The following is a 14,649-nucleotide window of genomic DNA, read 5'->3' on the forward strand; positions in this document are numbered from 1 at the left end:
GATGAGAGTGGTGGGCGCCATGTGACCTGCAATTTCATTTTACTTTATTTAAATATTTTTTCCTTTGTTTTAATCTTTCACATTTAGATTTATGATCCATCTCTAATTTTTGTGTATAGTGTGAGGTCTGTTCTTTTTTTTTTTTGGCCATGCCTGGTGGCACGTGGGATCTTAGTTCCCCAACCAGGGATCAAAGCTGAGCCCCTTGTGTTGGGAGCATGGAGTCTTAACCAGTGGACCGTCAGAGAAGTTTCTTTCTTCCTGTTTTATGAGTAAGAATTGGCTGGTGATATGAGCGCCTGTCAAGGACTAGTCCTCAGATCCCTGGGTGGTTTCTGTGCTGCTGGCAAATTATTTGTTGACAACATTAGTGGTTTTAAAGTGCAAGAGCTAAACACAGTAGACTGGTGAATGACTGAGAAATGGCCCAGGTGGAAATGGGAGGGATGTCATTAACAAAGGGAATCCTCCTGGCTTTCTCCGTGGGCAGAATGTGCTTTGGAAGTTGAATGCTGTGAAGATAAGTGTGTGTTTTCCAGCTCCATGAACATGGGGTTTCCCCAAGGCAGTTCTCACTTTTGGGTTCACAGTGGAGCCGCCCAAAGACCTGGAGGGTGGAGTGGAAGCTCCACACAGGCGAGGGGGGTTCATTTATTTGTCTCTGAGCCAGTGTTGTGTTCGCCCAACCCTGGACTTCCTCAGACTGGCCTGGAGAAGCTGAATTAGGCCATGGGGATCCACTGTAGCTCTTGAATGGTGTTTACCGCAGCATACTCTTTGGGCTTCTGGCTGGTGTTTGTTCTGTCTCTGTTCACCCTGAGGTGGTCAGGGTGCTTCCCCTTCCCAGTTCCACTCCCTACTAGATTATCTGAAAATAAGTCCCAGACATCATTTCATTTGAAATGTTTCAGTGTCTCTCTCTAAAAGGTCAAGACCTTGTAAGACTCAACATGATAGCATTATTACACTTAATAATTCCTTAGTATAATCACATATCTAGTCAGACTTAATATTTCCCTCATGTCATATAATTTCTAAAAATGTTTTTCTATATGAACTGAGATCCAGTCAATGGATAAGTCTCTAAAATCTTTTTTAATCTATAGGTTCTGCTTCCATCTTTACATTCCTTGCAGGTTTTTGTCATTATTGAACAACCCAGGTAGGGAAAATGACATGATGTCAGGGCCTCTTTCTTCCCCGAGACACAGTCATTTTGAAAGTGGCCACTTAATAATCCTACTATGGCCTGTAGGTGTTCAAGCGAAAGAAAGAGGTGCATGTCTCATCTTAAATCAAAAGCTCGGAGTGATTATGCTTAGTGGGGAAGGCATGTCAAAAGTCGAGATAGGCTGAAAGCTAGGCCTCTTGTGCCAAATATTTAGCCTACCTGTGAATGCAGAGGAAAAGTTCTTGAAAAAATTAAAATTGCTGTTCCAGTGAACACATGAATAAGAAAGCAAAACAGCTTTATTGCTGTTGTAGAGAAAGTTTGAGTGGTCTGGATAGAAGATCTAACTAGCTACAAGATTCCCTTAATCCAGTGCAAGGCCTTAACTCTCTTCCATGCTATGAAGGCAAGGAGAGGTGAGGAAGCTTCGAGAGAAAAATTTGAAGGCAGCAGAAGTTAGATCGTGAAGTTTAAGGAAAGAAGCCATCTCCATGACATCCAAGTGCAAAGCGAAGCAGCAAATGCTGCTGATGCAGAAGATCTAGTTAAGATCATTAACGAAGGTGGCTGCACTAAACAGCAGATAATCAGTGTAGACACAGCAGCTTTCGATTGGAAGAAGATGTCGTTTAGGACTGCCATTGGGCAATGCAGTTGGTAACTTTAAAACCAAAGCTCACTGACCATTCCAACAAATTTTAAGACCCTTTAGAATTTATGCTCAGTCTCTCTGCCTGTGCCCTGTAAATGGAACAACCAAACCTGGATGATAGCACATCTCTTTACAACATAGTTTACTAAATATTTTAAGCCCACTGTTGAGACCTTCTCTCAAAAAAAAAAGATTCCTTTCAAAATGTTACTGTTCATTGCCAATGCTCCTGGTCACCCATGCCACGGAGATTAATGTTGTTTTCATGCCTGCTAACACAGTATCCATTCTGCAGCCCTCGGATCAAGGAGTAACTTCCCCTTTGAAGTTTTATTATTTAAATATACTTCATAAGGCTGTAGTTGCTATAGATAGTGATTCCTTCAATGGATCTGCGCAAAGTAAATTGAAAACCTTCTGGAAAGGATTTGACGTTCTAGATGCCATTAAGAACATTCATGCTTCATGGGAAGAAGTCACAATACCAGCATTAGCAGGTGTTTGGAGGAGTTGATTCCAGCCCCATGGATGATTTTGAGGAGTTCAAGACTTCAGTGGAGGAAGAAATAGTACCACTTCAGAGGTGGTAGAAATAGCAAGAGAACTGATTTAGAAGTGGGGCCTGAAGATGTGACTGAATTGCTACACCTCATGAAAGAACTCTGATGGATGAGGAGTTGCTTCTTACGGATGAACAATGAAAGTGGTTCCTTGAGATGGAATCTACTCCTGGTGAAGATGCCGTGAAGATTATTGAAGTGACAACAATGGATTTAGAATATTACATAAATTTGGTTGATAAAGCGGTGTTTGAGAGGATTGGCTCCAATTTTGAGTCTGTGGTTTAAACACCGTCAAATAGCATTGCATGCTACAGGGAAACTGTTCATGAAGGGAAGAGTCCGTCAGCGAGCAGCACTTCATTGTTGTCACATATGAAGAAACCGCCTCAGTCAGCAGCCACCAACACTGAGGCAAGACCCTCCACCAGCAAAGAGATGGCCATTTGTCAAAGGCTCAGATAATGGTTAGAAGTTTTTAGTCATAAAGTAATTTTAAATTAAGGTATGTACCTTGTATTTTTTTAGACAAAATGCTATTGCACATTTTAAACATAGTTTTGATACGCTCTGGGGAACACCAAGGTTAATGTGACTCACTGTGTTGTGATACTCGCTTTACTGCCACGGTCTGGAAGTGCCGGGAGCCGGCATATTGCATATTGAGTGCAGCACTTTCCACAGCATCATCTTTCAGGATCTGGAATAGCTCAACTGGAATTCTGTCACTGCCGGGAGCCAGCGTGAGGAACTCCGCCCATGACAAAGGTCATGAGGAAGGAGGCTCAGCATACGCAAAGGCGGGATCGCAAAGGCGGGATCAAGCTTCAGGAGTCCCCCTGGAAATTCTCGAGCGTCTACCCCCAAAACCAGAGTCTGCCTACTTTCTGCTTTGTGCTTTCACCTACACCTCTGACTTTACAGGGGGCTGTCCCCTACTACCTCTCTCTGAAAAAAAGAGTTAGCTTACAGTTCCAGTTAATAATTACTGGGTGTGACAGTGTTTCAACCTACAAACTCCTTTGGAAATCCTCTAGCCTTAAAACAGCCAGATGCAGCTCAGTCTGCCTGAATATTTGAATTGAATCGTCTCTAGTAAGCCCTGGCATAGCTTAGTGGAAAATGGTATTTAGATACTACTTTGGCCGTAAGACTCTAGGCCTTTTCCGAGGACAAAGCTGGGGAGTACTTCTTTTCAGTTTCAGATAAAGTTCATCTTAGATTTCCCGTTTAGATTTAGGACTAAGGAGTTTTTACCTTATGTCATCAATCTGTTTAAAAAAATTCAACCAAGTCAATTTGAAGATCTTATTGGTTTTATTCAATGATTCATGAATCTGGCAGCATCCCCACCTGGCAAGTAGAAAGGCCCTGCCAGGAGCTGTACAAAATTGGAAGGCTTTTATGGGCAGAAGGAGGCTGTGACAAGGAAGTTAAAAAAAGTGGATTATATCAGGCAAAGTCAGCTTCCCTGGGGGACTGCAGGGGTTCTTACCAGGGAGGTTACCTTAGACCAGGAATTTCCAGATGGACTGGTTCAAGACTTACTCTTGGGAGAGGCTGAAGCTGCCTTAAGTTAGGTATTAGGTCTTGGTGGGGCTTAGCTTAAGTGACTCCCATTTTGGTGTTACAGTTTCTTTTTAACAAATCTGATGTTTGTATCTCCTTTCAAACCAAAAACTTGGCTATCAGGGGCAGCAACATAATTACTCGTGTATTATCCCTCATGTATTACTCATGTATTATACGCAGACAGAAATGCTAGGATAAATAGACTTATTTTATCACCAAAATATGATGCCTAAAAAAAACTTGACGATTGCTTTGTATTAATAGTTCTTTTTTCCCTTAGCCTAGATTCCTCCTGCCCAAGGAATCTAGCATGAGATCTGTTCTCACTGTGCAGTGCACAGATTGATTGACTTCAACTTACTTTTGGGTTTTAGGTTATTTAATAAAAATTGTTTTATTTTTGTGTAAATTATTTTCATCATTTTAAACACGATCTACAGATCAAGATGTTTTTGTAGAAATCTAGCTTTGTTCTCTGTCTCTTCTTTCTCCCTAGGTGACCTTTTGAAAGATAAATAGGTTATCCTTTTTATCTTTAAATACAAGTAGTGGTTTCCTGTGTATACTTTTCTCCGCTTTGAATTTCCCACTCAGGGTCCCCTGGCCTCTATCCACAGCAGTACCTAGAGACCTTCCTCTCCCCATTACCAGGGACAACCCTCCTCATTGTGTGGGTGTGGGCTTGTTTATTTAGGAGTTCTCTTAACTTCCTGTTCCAGTGTTTTCTGGGAATGCCAGTTTCTGGATGGAGGTAGAAAGAAGGTGGGGGCAGGGGTTGGCCTGGCTGCCTCTGGGAGCATCCTGGCTGTGAGCACGCACTCCTCTCTCTTCTCAGTCCTCATCCTGGATGGAGCGTAGGTGCCTGTCCTCTGTCCCAGGTGGGCAGGCCCCTCTTACCGAGAGTCAGAGCGCCATCCACGGTCTCTGTCTTTGCATTTATACTGCTGTTGGCTCCCATGTAGACATTCTCCCAGGGTTTGAGTAATGCAGCATTTTCAGTCTTAAGGTTTTGATAACGGCCTGTTTTGTCCTCATGTTTATGTGGAGAAGGAGTTAGAGATTGTGCTTCATGTGCTGAATAAAAACAGGTTGCGGTACATAAAAAGTAAACACAACAAAAATTGTAGAAGCACCCTTTTCTGTCCTACCTAACCAATACTGAATTACTTGTGTTGCAGGGAAAAGGACTTGGAAGCCAAATTCATTATTCAAATGGAGAAAAGCAAAACGACCATCACAAACTTAAAGGCAAGTAGTGACCTGGCCTGGCTCCAGTTCTGAGTTGCGTGCTTTGTTTCAGTGTTAAATGGTTTGTGGGTGAAGAGGACGCATCTGTTTTCACAGCTTTCTTCTCTCAGTTCAGTTAATGATGTCAGCTTGAACTTGGCTTGGGCTTGGCCACGAAGCAAATGGGTGACAGGTGATTATCTGTTACCTGTCCTGTCTCTGGTTTTGTTGACCTTAGCTGCAGAGCCAGGCCTCAGCCTGGGGAGGTGAGACCAGGCATTTTTATCCTCTGTCCTATTGTGGATTTTCAGCCTGGAAATGAGCTCATTGTGGATTATTATACGCTTTGACCCTAGATTTGTTTTCATTTCTTAAAAAGTATTTACTTTTATTTATTTATTCAGCTCTTCCAGGCCCCAGTTGTGGCACACGGGGTCTTTGATCTTCATTGTACAATGTGGGATGTAGTTCCCTGACCAGGGATGGAACCCAGGCCCCCTGCATTGGGATTGTGCAATCTTAGCCCCTGGACCACCGGGGAAGTCCCTGTTTTCATTTTTACTGAAAGTAACTTTGTAAACCTTGCAGGAAGAGCTGGTATTACTATTCAAAACTCAGGAGATGAAAAAATGTAAAAAAATGAAATTTTTTTCTGGAAAAAAAAAAAAAAGAAAAATCCCAGAATTTTCTAAGATGGCAAGTTCTTTTGTATTTAAAATATCTTGAATACTTGCCATTTATGGGCAAAAGAAGTGTGTAAAACCAGTAATAAAGGAACCACGCCCCTAAGGACCCAAGCCCCTCCTTCTCCGAGGCTGGTCATTAGCTCACAGGTTTGGGTTTCAGAGGCCTGCTGCCCCGCAGCCAAGTACAGATCACCCTCTGGTTGGATTTCTGTTAATTCATGGCTCAGGGGACTGGACACTTTGTAATCCAGTTTCAAAGTCATGCAACCTGATCCCCAGTGATGGAAGCCAGTAATGTGCCCATCTTCAAACAGGCCGTGGCCCTGGGGGATTCCAGAGGCCTCCTCTGAGGCGCCAGTGCCCCTCGCCTGCGGCCTCTGCAGTGGAATGTTTTTCTTGCTCTGCTGACCTGCACTTCTTGTTCCTCCTGGCTCTGCCCAGCCGCACCTGGCTTCTCCTCTTCTGACCACCCACATCTTCTTGCTTGGCTCACCCTTTCTCTGCTGTTGGTTACCTTCACTTTGCTCTGCTTCCTGTGTCTTTATGTACTCACAGGGCTGTAGACAAAGTCCATCATTCTAATAGTGTATTTACCGGAACCAGTGGGGAGAGCCGAGCTCTGGATGAATATCCTTTCTTTGTGTGCTGTGGAATCTCATTTTCCTTGATTACTCTATTGCTTTTTGAGTTTTGCAAACATTGCTTTGTTTGATACAACTGCAATAGGTGCCTGGAGTTTTAAACATTTTAATAATAAGAACCTTAAAATTTTTTCTTTTTTGCAGCTTATAGTACATATAGTGCTGTTGTTGAGTCACTCAGTCGTGTCTGACTCTGTGATTCCCATGGACTGCAGCATGCCAGAATTCCCTTTCCTTCACCATTTCCTGAAGTTTGTTCACATTCATGTCCATTGAGTTAATGATACCATCCAACCATCCTATTCTTTGTCACCCCCTTCTCCTGCCCTCAATCTTTCCCAGCATCAGAATCTTTTTCCAGTGAGTTGGCTCTTTGCATCAGGTGGCCAAAGTATTGGAGCTTCAGCATCAGTCCTTCCAATGGATATTCAGGACTGATTTCCTTTAGGATTGACTGATTTAATCTCCTTGCTGTGCAAGGGACTCTCAAGAGTCTTCTCCAGCACCACAGTTCAAAAATATCAATTCCTTGGCACTCAACCTTCTTTATGGTCCAGCCCTCACATCTGTACATGGCTACTGGAAAAACCAAAGCTTTGACTAGATAGACCTTTTTCAGCAAAGTGATGTCTGCTTTTTAATACACTGTCTAGGTTTGTCATAGCTTTTCCTCCAAAGAGCAAGCATCTTTTGATTTCATGGCTGCAGTCACTATCTGTAGTGATTTTGGAGCCCAAGAAAACAAACTCTGTCTCTGTTTATATTCCCCCCCCCATCTATTTGCCATGAAATGTTGGGACCAGATGCCATGATTTTTGCTTTTATGACTGTTGAGTTTTAAACCAGCTTTTCACTCTCCTCTTTGACCTTCATCAAGAGGCTCTTTAGTTTCTCTTCTGTTTCTGCCATAAGGGTGGTGTCATCTGCATATCTGAGGTTACTGATATTTCTCCTGGCAATCTTGATTCCAGCTTGTGCTGCATCCAGCCTGGCATTTCATATGATGTACTCTGCATATAAGTTAAATAAATAGGATGACAATATACAGCCTTGGCGTACTCCTTTCCCAATTTTGAACCAGTTCGTTGTTCCATTTAAGGTTCTAATTGTTTCTTTTTGACCTGCATACAGATTTCTCAGGAGACAAGTACGTTGTCTAAGAATTATCCAGTTTGTTAATGATCCACACAGTCAATGGCTTTAGTGTAGTCAATGAAGCAAAAAATAGGTGTTTTTCTGGAATTCCCTTGCTTTGTCTATGATCCAACAGATGTTGGAAGTTTGATCTCTGGTTCCTTTGCCTTTCTAAACCCAGCTTGTTCATCTGGAAGTTCTTGGTTCAGGTACTGCTGAAGCCTGGCTTGAAGGATTTGGAGCATTGCCTTGCTAGCATGTGAAATGACTTCACTTGTGCAGTAGTTTGATCATTCTTTGGCATTGCCTTTCTTTGGGGTTGGAGTGAAAACTGACTTTTTCCAGTCCTGTGGCCACTGCTGAGTTTTCCAAATTTGCTAGCATATTGAGTGAAGCGCTTCAACAGCATCATCTTTTAGGATTTAAAATAACTCAGCTAGAATTTCATCATCTCCACTAGCTTTGTTCAAAGTAATGCTTCTTCAGGCCCACTCGACTTCACATTCCAGGATGACTGACTCCAGGTGAGTGACCACACTGTCATGGGTATTTAGGTCATTAAGACATTTTTGTATGATTCTTCTGTGTATTCTTGCCACCTCTTAATATCTTCTGCTTCTGTTAGGTCCGTACCGTTTCTGTCCTTTATTGTTCTCATTTTTGCGTGAAGTGTTCCCTTGGAATCTCTAATTTTCTTAGAGAGATCTCTAGCGTTTCCCATTGTATTGTTTTCCTCTATTTCTTTGCATTGTTCACTTAGGAAGGCTTTCTTATCTCTCCTTACCTTCTTTGGGACTCTGCATTCCAATGGATGTATCTTTCCTTTCCTCCTTTGCCTTTCGGTTCTCTTCTCAGCTATTTGTAAGGCCTCCTCAGACAGTTTGCCTTTTTGCATTCCTTTTTCTTTGGGATTGTTTTGACCACCACCTCCTGTACAGTGTTATGAACCTCTATATGGTTCTTCAGGCACTCTGTCTGTCGGATCTAATCCCTTGAATCTATTTGTCACTTCCACTGTATAATCATATATGCCTGAATGACTTAATGGTTTTCCCTACTTTCTTCAGTTTAAGTCTGGATTTGGCAATAAAGAGTTCATGATCTGAGGAGCAGGCAGCTCCTGGTCTTGTTTTTGCTGATTGTATGGAGCTTCTCCATCTTTGCCTGCAAAGACTATAATCAGTCTGATTTCAGTGTTGACCATCTGCTGATATCTACGTGTAGAGTCTTCTCTTGTGCTGGAAGAGGGTGTTGCTGTGACCCGTGCGTTCTCTTGGTAAAACTGTTTGCCTTTCCCCTGCTTCCCTTTTTTTTTTTTTCACTACAAGGCCAAACTTGCCTGTTACTCCAGATGTCTCTTGACTCCTACTTTTGCATTCCAGTCCCCCATGATGAAAAGGAGACATAGTGTAGTATCTGAATTATGTTGGCAAATATGATACCGATTAAATTTATTTAGCACATATCCAGGAAGCTGTGTGAGGCATTGGTGGCATATGAAGATGTTTAAACATGATTTTTTTGTTCAGTTTTGGTATGTAGCAAGATAAATCAGATGGATGCAAACATATGCCATAGACTCATAATAGAATGTGTCCTGGGAGAGGCTCGTCTCTTAGGGGTGGGAGAAACTACTTCTGGATGGAGTGCCAAGGGGAGCCTTATGGAAGAGGCGGCGTCTGACTTGGAGTTTTCAGTGGAGCCAGTAGATCACACATCTGTTCTCACATTGTCATCTGTGTGAACAGCACCCCCTGGAGTTCTGCAGATTTTAGCTTTGGCCAGAATGTCAGGCTCTTATAAGGTAATCATGATAAAAAGTCCAGAAAAGTTAGCCTTGGGTCGTATTGTAGAGAACCTGAATGAGAGGCTGGGAGGAGTTCATGTTTGCTTTCTGTTCCTTCATTGAGAAGGTGGTCAGGAGGAATTAAATGGATTTGAGTCAGGGTATAAATAATGCACATTGGTGATTGTTGTGAGCTTTTTACACAATTGTTTTTTTTTTTTTTTCTTTGAATTGGGTGGATTACTTGTCAGCTAACAGTATTCTTTACATTATTATGGTTTTTCTAGTTGCACTGTTATTATCACAATCTTCTCTCTCTAGATACCAGAAGGAGGGACTGGGGACTCAGGAAGAGAACGGACCAAGACCTTCACCTACGACTTTTCTTTTTATTCTGCTGATACAGAAAGTCCAGATTATGTTTCTCAAGAAATGGTATGATGTTTTCAAAAATCTCTATTTTGGTTTATTTTCATGTTGAGAAAAACATGCCTACCCTCAAACTCTTTAAAACATCTTGCTAATTTTTTTTTTTTCTGAAAATCATTTATATAAAATTAGTCTTTGCTAACTTAGCTTTTTGGTTGTTACATAGCATGATTTCTCTTAGGCCTGAGATAAATTCCATCCCCAAAAGGTGGAGTTTTTTTTTCCTTTTCCAAGCATGATCGTAATTTTTGTTTCAAAACTTGGCAGTGACTACAGTTTTAAAGGAGCTTTGCAAATAAAGCATTTTGAGAGGGACGTTTATAGACTTACTTTATTTTACTGTGCTTTGCTTTATTATACTTTGTAGATACTCTTTTTTATAAATTGAAGGTTGTGGCAACCTCGTGTCAAGTGAGTTTGTGTCATTTTTCCAACAGCATTTGCTCAGTCGGTATCTCTGTGTCACGTTTTGGTACTTCTCACGATATTTCAAACTTTTTCCATTATTATATTTGACCAGTGATCTGTCATATTACTTTTGCAACAAGATAATGACTTGTTGAAGGCTCAGATGATGGTTAGTATTTTCTAATAAGAAAATATTTTTTAATTAAAGTATGTATATTATTTTTTTTAGACATTATGCTACTACACACTTAGTAGACTACTACAGTACAATATAAACATAACTTTTATTTGCGCAGGGAACCAAAACATTTGTGAGCCTTGGTTTATTCCAGTTGTTGCTTTGTTGCAGTGATCTGAACTGGATCACAGTGTCTTTGAGGTCTTCCTGTGTGTACTGCTAAGCCTGGCAGATTACTCATTTGACTTTGAGTCCTACCCAGATGCAGAGCTTTAGGATGTAGACTTCAAACTCAAGTCACATTTCCCCTTCTTGGGTGCACCGTTGTAGGTTCCAGAAAGAAGGATTCTAGAAAGAAAGATCGTTTTGCCCAGAATCTTTCTGGAAGATAGAATGAAGATGGGGTTTGTCCAGGAAACCTGTGCTGTGGACTTCTGTGATCTGAAATGTATACCTGACATTGGCAGGGAACAGACCCGAAGGCCCTCCAGGGGACCATCACGTGATGACATGTCACGTGACCAGAAGGACTAGTGGGTTTCCTTGGGTGGGACAAGCAGGCATTAGAGCATAGCGGGGTTCTGGGGAAGCACAGTGTTGTGGGAGAAACTGGTTGCATCTCTGGGCTTCTTCCTGGCTTGCTAACAGCTTCTTTCGAGATGTAGCTTCAGTTCTCCAGGTGTTAAACTGAGGGTATTAAGGGTGGTGCAAATGTGATTGCTGTTTTGGACCGTGAATTTTAAATCATGGTAACGAGGCTCAAACACATTTTTATTAATCAAAATAAGAACCATTACAATCAACACATTTTTGCCAACAAGAAATAAGTTTGTTTATTCCTGTAGCTTAAAAATCTGTGGCTCAGGATTCAACAAACTCTTGGGAAAGCATTTTCTGCCTCCTGCTGGTTGTGGATGCATTTTCCCTGCAAAAAGTTGTTGAGATGCTTAAAGAAGTGGTAGTTGGTTGGTGAGAAGTCAGGTGAATGTGGCAGATGAGGCAGAGCTTTGTAGAATAATTGTTTAACTTTTGAAGTGTTGGTTATGTGACATGTGGTCAGGCGTTGTCGTGGAAAAGAATTGGGCCTGTTCTGTTGACCAATGTCAAATGCAGGCATTGCAGTTTTCAGTTCATCTCATCTTTTTGCTGAGCATACTTCTCAGTTGTAATGGTTTTGCTGGGATTCAGAAAGCTGTAGTGGATCAGATTGGCAGCAGACCACTGAACAGTGACCATGGCCATTTTTTGGTGCGAGTTTGGCTTTGGGAAGTACTTTGGAGCTTCACGGTCCAACCACTGAGCTGGTTGTTGTATAAAATCCACTTTTTGTTGCACGTCCCAATCTAATTGAGAAATAGTTCATTGTTGCATAGAATAAGAGGAGACGATACTTCAGAACAACGATTTTTTTTTAGATTTGTGGTCAGCTCATGAGGCACCCGCTTACTGAGCTTTTTCACCTTTCCAAGTTGCTTCAAATGCTGAACGACCATAGAATGGTTGACGCTGAATTCTTTGGCAACTTCTTGTGTAGTTGTAAGAGGATCAGCTTTGATGATGGCTCTCAATTGTCATTGTCAGCTTCCAATGGCTGGCCGTTGCACTTCTCATCTTCAAGGCACTCCTTTGCAGAACTTCTTGAACCACCACTGCACTGAACATCCATTAGCAGTTCCTGGGCCAAATGTGTTACTCATGTTGTGAGTTGTCTCTGGTCCTTTCAACCCATTTTGAACTTGAGTAAGGAAATCACTCGAATTTGCTTTTTGTCTAACATCATTTCCATAGTCCAAAATAAATATAAAATATACAGCAAGTAATCACTAGCAAAAGCATAAAGCGAGAAATGTGCATTAAAATGATGTATAACATCACCACATTTATTTAAGAACGTGTTCCAGCCAACCTAATAGAATTCCCAACCTGGCCGTCCTACCCATGTGGTAGCATCTTGAAGTGGTATCATCATCTAGTTTCTTGTCAGCTGGTGTGTCCACGTGCTGGAATCTCAGCATTGCCTGAGGAAGTATTAGAAATGCAGAATTTCAGGGACTATTCCCACTGAACCAGACTGCATTTTTAGAAGAACCCCAGATGAATGCATACTCCTAATCTGAGAAATGTAGTTGGTTTAGAAATGTTTGGTGGAGACGGCTTTCTGAGGCGATGTAAGTGCTGGGTTAGAGTTAAGATGGGCTGTGAACTTGGAGAAGTTGTTCCAAGGAAGAGCCTGGAGGGATTGGATCTGGAAGATGTTGATTCACCATCAGGGAAACATAGACAGGATGATGGCAGAAGGAGTAGAAGGAGTGGAGGCTGTGAGCGGACGGGAGGCGCCTGGCATGCAGGAGGGGCAGGGAGAGGCAGCGGGGACTGGTGTTGCTGGCATGTGCCCCGGACTCAGAAACGCTGCTGGGTGTGCTGGGTGCTCATGGCCGCTGCCTGTTTAAGCCCCCCAGGAACCAAACGAGGTCAACGTAGCTCAAATTTTCTTGTCAGAGAGACTCAGGGTAAATAACTCAGTGGATTAGATCAAGTCCGTAGATCTAATCCACTGAATTGAAAGAAAGTGAAGTCGCTCAGTCATGTCCAACTCTTTGCTACCCTGTGGACTGTAACCCACAGGCTCTTCTGTGCAAGGGATTCTCCAGGCAAGAATACTGGAGTGGGTTGCCATTTCCTTCTCCAGGGGATCTTCCCAACCCAGGGCTTGAACCCAGGTCGCCCGTGTTGCGGGCAGACGCTTTACCGTCTGAGCCATGAGGGAAGCCAAACTGGGCAGCGTAGAAATCCTAGGGCTGCTGTACAGGGCAGAGGAGATGCCAGTGGAAGGCCTTAAGGGTATAGGAGAAAGGGTCAGTGTGTTCTCAGTGACAGGTGGACAGGGCTGCCCAGTTGAGTGAGTAAATGGGCCAGCGAGGGAATGAAGATAACTTTGGTCCTGAGATTAGTGGACTTATCAATGTTGGTAGCTAGGAGTGTGGCGAAGAACAGAATGTTACAGCTAGTGGAATCCAGACTTGGGCTTTCGTGTAGGAGTGGGGATGAGGTGACCTGTGTGAGACAGTTTAAGGGGAAAGCTGGTTTCTTCCCCCTCCTTAGAGCGTCTTCACCAGAGGATGAAGGAAGTACCACGAAGCCTTTCCTCCTGACTTACCTGGCTTTCCCCGCATGGAACCTGGGTTTGAGGCCCCTAGGGACAGGGGCTGTGCTGAGGGAAAGCCCAGGCGTGGGAGTGGCGGCGTGGACAGCAGGGCCTGGCCCCCTGGAGGTGCTCAGCATGCGTTTGCTAACCAAGAAGCCTCGTCTGCGGTTGGTGGTCCAATTATGGGAACAGGTGACAGTTCCTGGATTCAGGGAGAGTTAAGGTCAGGGAAGCAGAAACAGGAGGCAAAAATACCTGTCCAGAGTTAAAAATAGTGAGAATATGAAGAGTTCTCAACTCAGGAGCACACTTCCCAGCTTCCGGTCTGAGATTCAGATGTTTGGGTTCCTTGACTCTGAACAGTCTCAGGTTATTTATACGCACTTCAAAACTGATAAAAACCTTTGAGATACGTGAGTGAATGCTGCTTTCTGGTAGAACCACATGTTAATAGAACCAGCAGAGATACAGGAAAATACCTATGTTTTGCATTTTTTCCCCCAGTTTTACTGAGAAGTAATTGACATACATCACCATGTAAGTTTAAGGTATACAGCATGGTGGTTTGCTTTATATATCTTGTGAAATGATGACCACAGTAGGTTCAGCTGACATCCGTCTTCTCATATAGATACAAGGAAAAGAAAAAGAAAAAAATTCTCCTTGTGATGACAACTCTTAAGATCTGCTCTCTTAACAACTTTACTGTATACTGTGCGGCAGTGTTAACTGTAGTCATCACTGTTTTATATTTCATCCTTAGTATTTATTTCACTGCACTGGTCATAACAAACACCCTCTTCCAACAACACAAGAGAAGACTCTACACATGGACATCACCAGATGGTCAACACCGAAATCAGATTGATTATATTCTTTGCAGCCATAGGTGGAGAAGCTCTCTACAGTCAGCAAAAACAAGACCAGGAGCTGACTGTGGCTCAGACCATGAACTCCTTATTGCCAAATTCAGACTTAAATTCAAAAAAGTAGGGAAAACCACTAGACCATTCAGGTATGAACTAAATCAAATCCCTTATGATTATACAGTGGAGAAGAC

The 14,649-nt window shown here is 42.6% G+C and overlaps 1 protein-coding gene across 1 annotated transcript in view; it reads left to right on the plus strand.

Moving 5' to 3' along the window:
- The first annotated feature begins 3,391 nt into the window (after positions 1 to 3,391).
- KIF16B (kinesin family member 16B) overlaps positions 3,392 to 14,649 on the plus strand; it is a 270,569-nt gene continuing 259,311 nt past the window's right edge. Inside the window, exons 1-2 of the mRNA XM_010854070.1 lie at positions 3,392 to 5,203; positions 9,751 to 9,864. Of these exons, the coding sequence (XP_010852372.1) occupies positions 5,168 to 5,203; positions 9,751 to 9,864 (150 nt within the window). The 5' untranslated portion in view covers positions 3,392 to 5,167. The remainder of the gene's footprint in view (positions 5,204 to 9,750; positions 9,865 to 14,649) is intronic.

Source organism: Bison bison, unplaced genomic scaffold (genome assembly GCF_000754665.1).
Source record: "Bison bison bison isolate TAMUID 2011002044 unplaced genomic scaffold, Bison_UMD1.0 scf7180017864335, whole genome shotgun sequence".
NCBI classification, from domain to species: domain Eukaryota; kingdom Metazoa; phylum Chordata; class Mammalia; order Artiodactyla; family Bovidae; genus Bison; species Bison bison.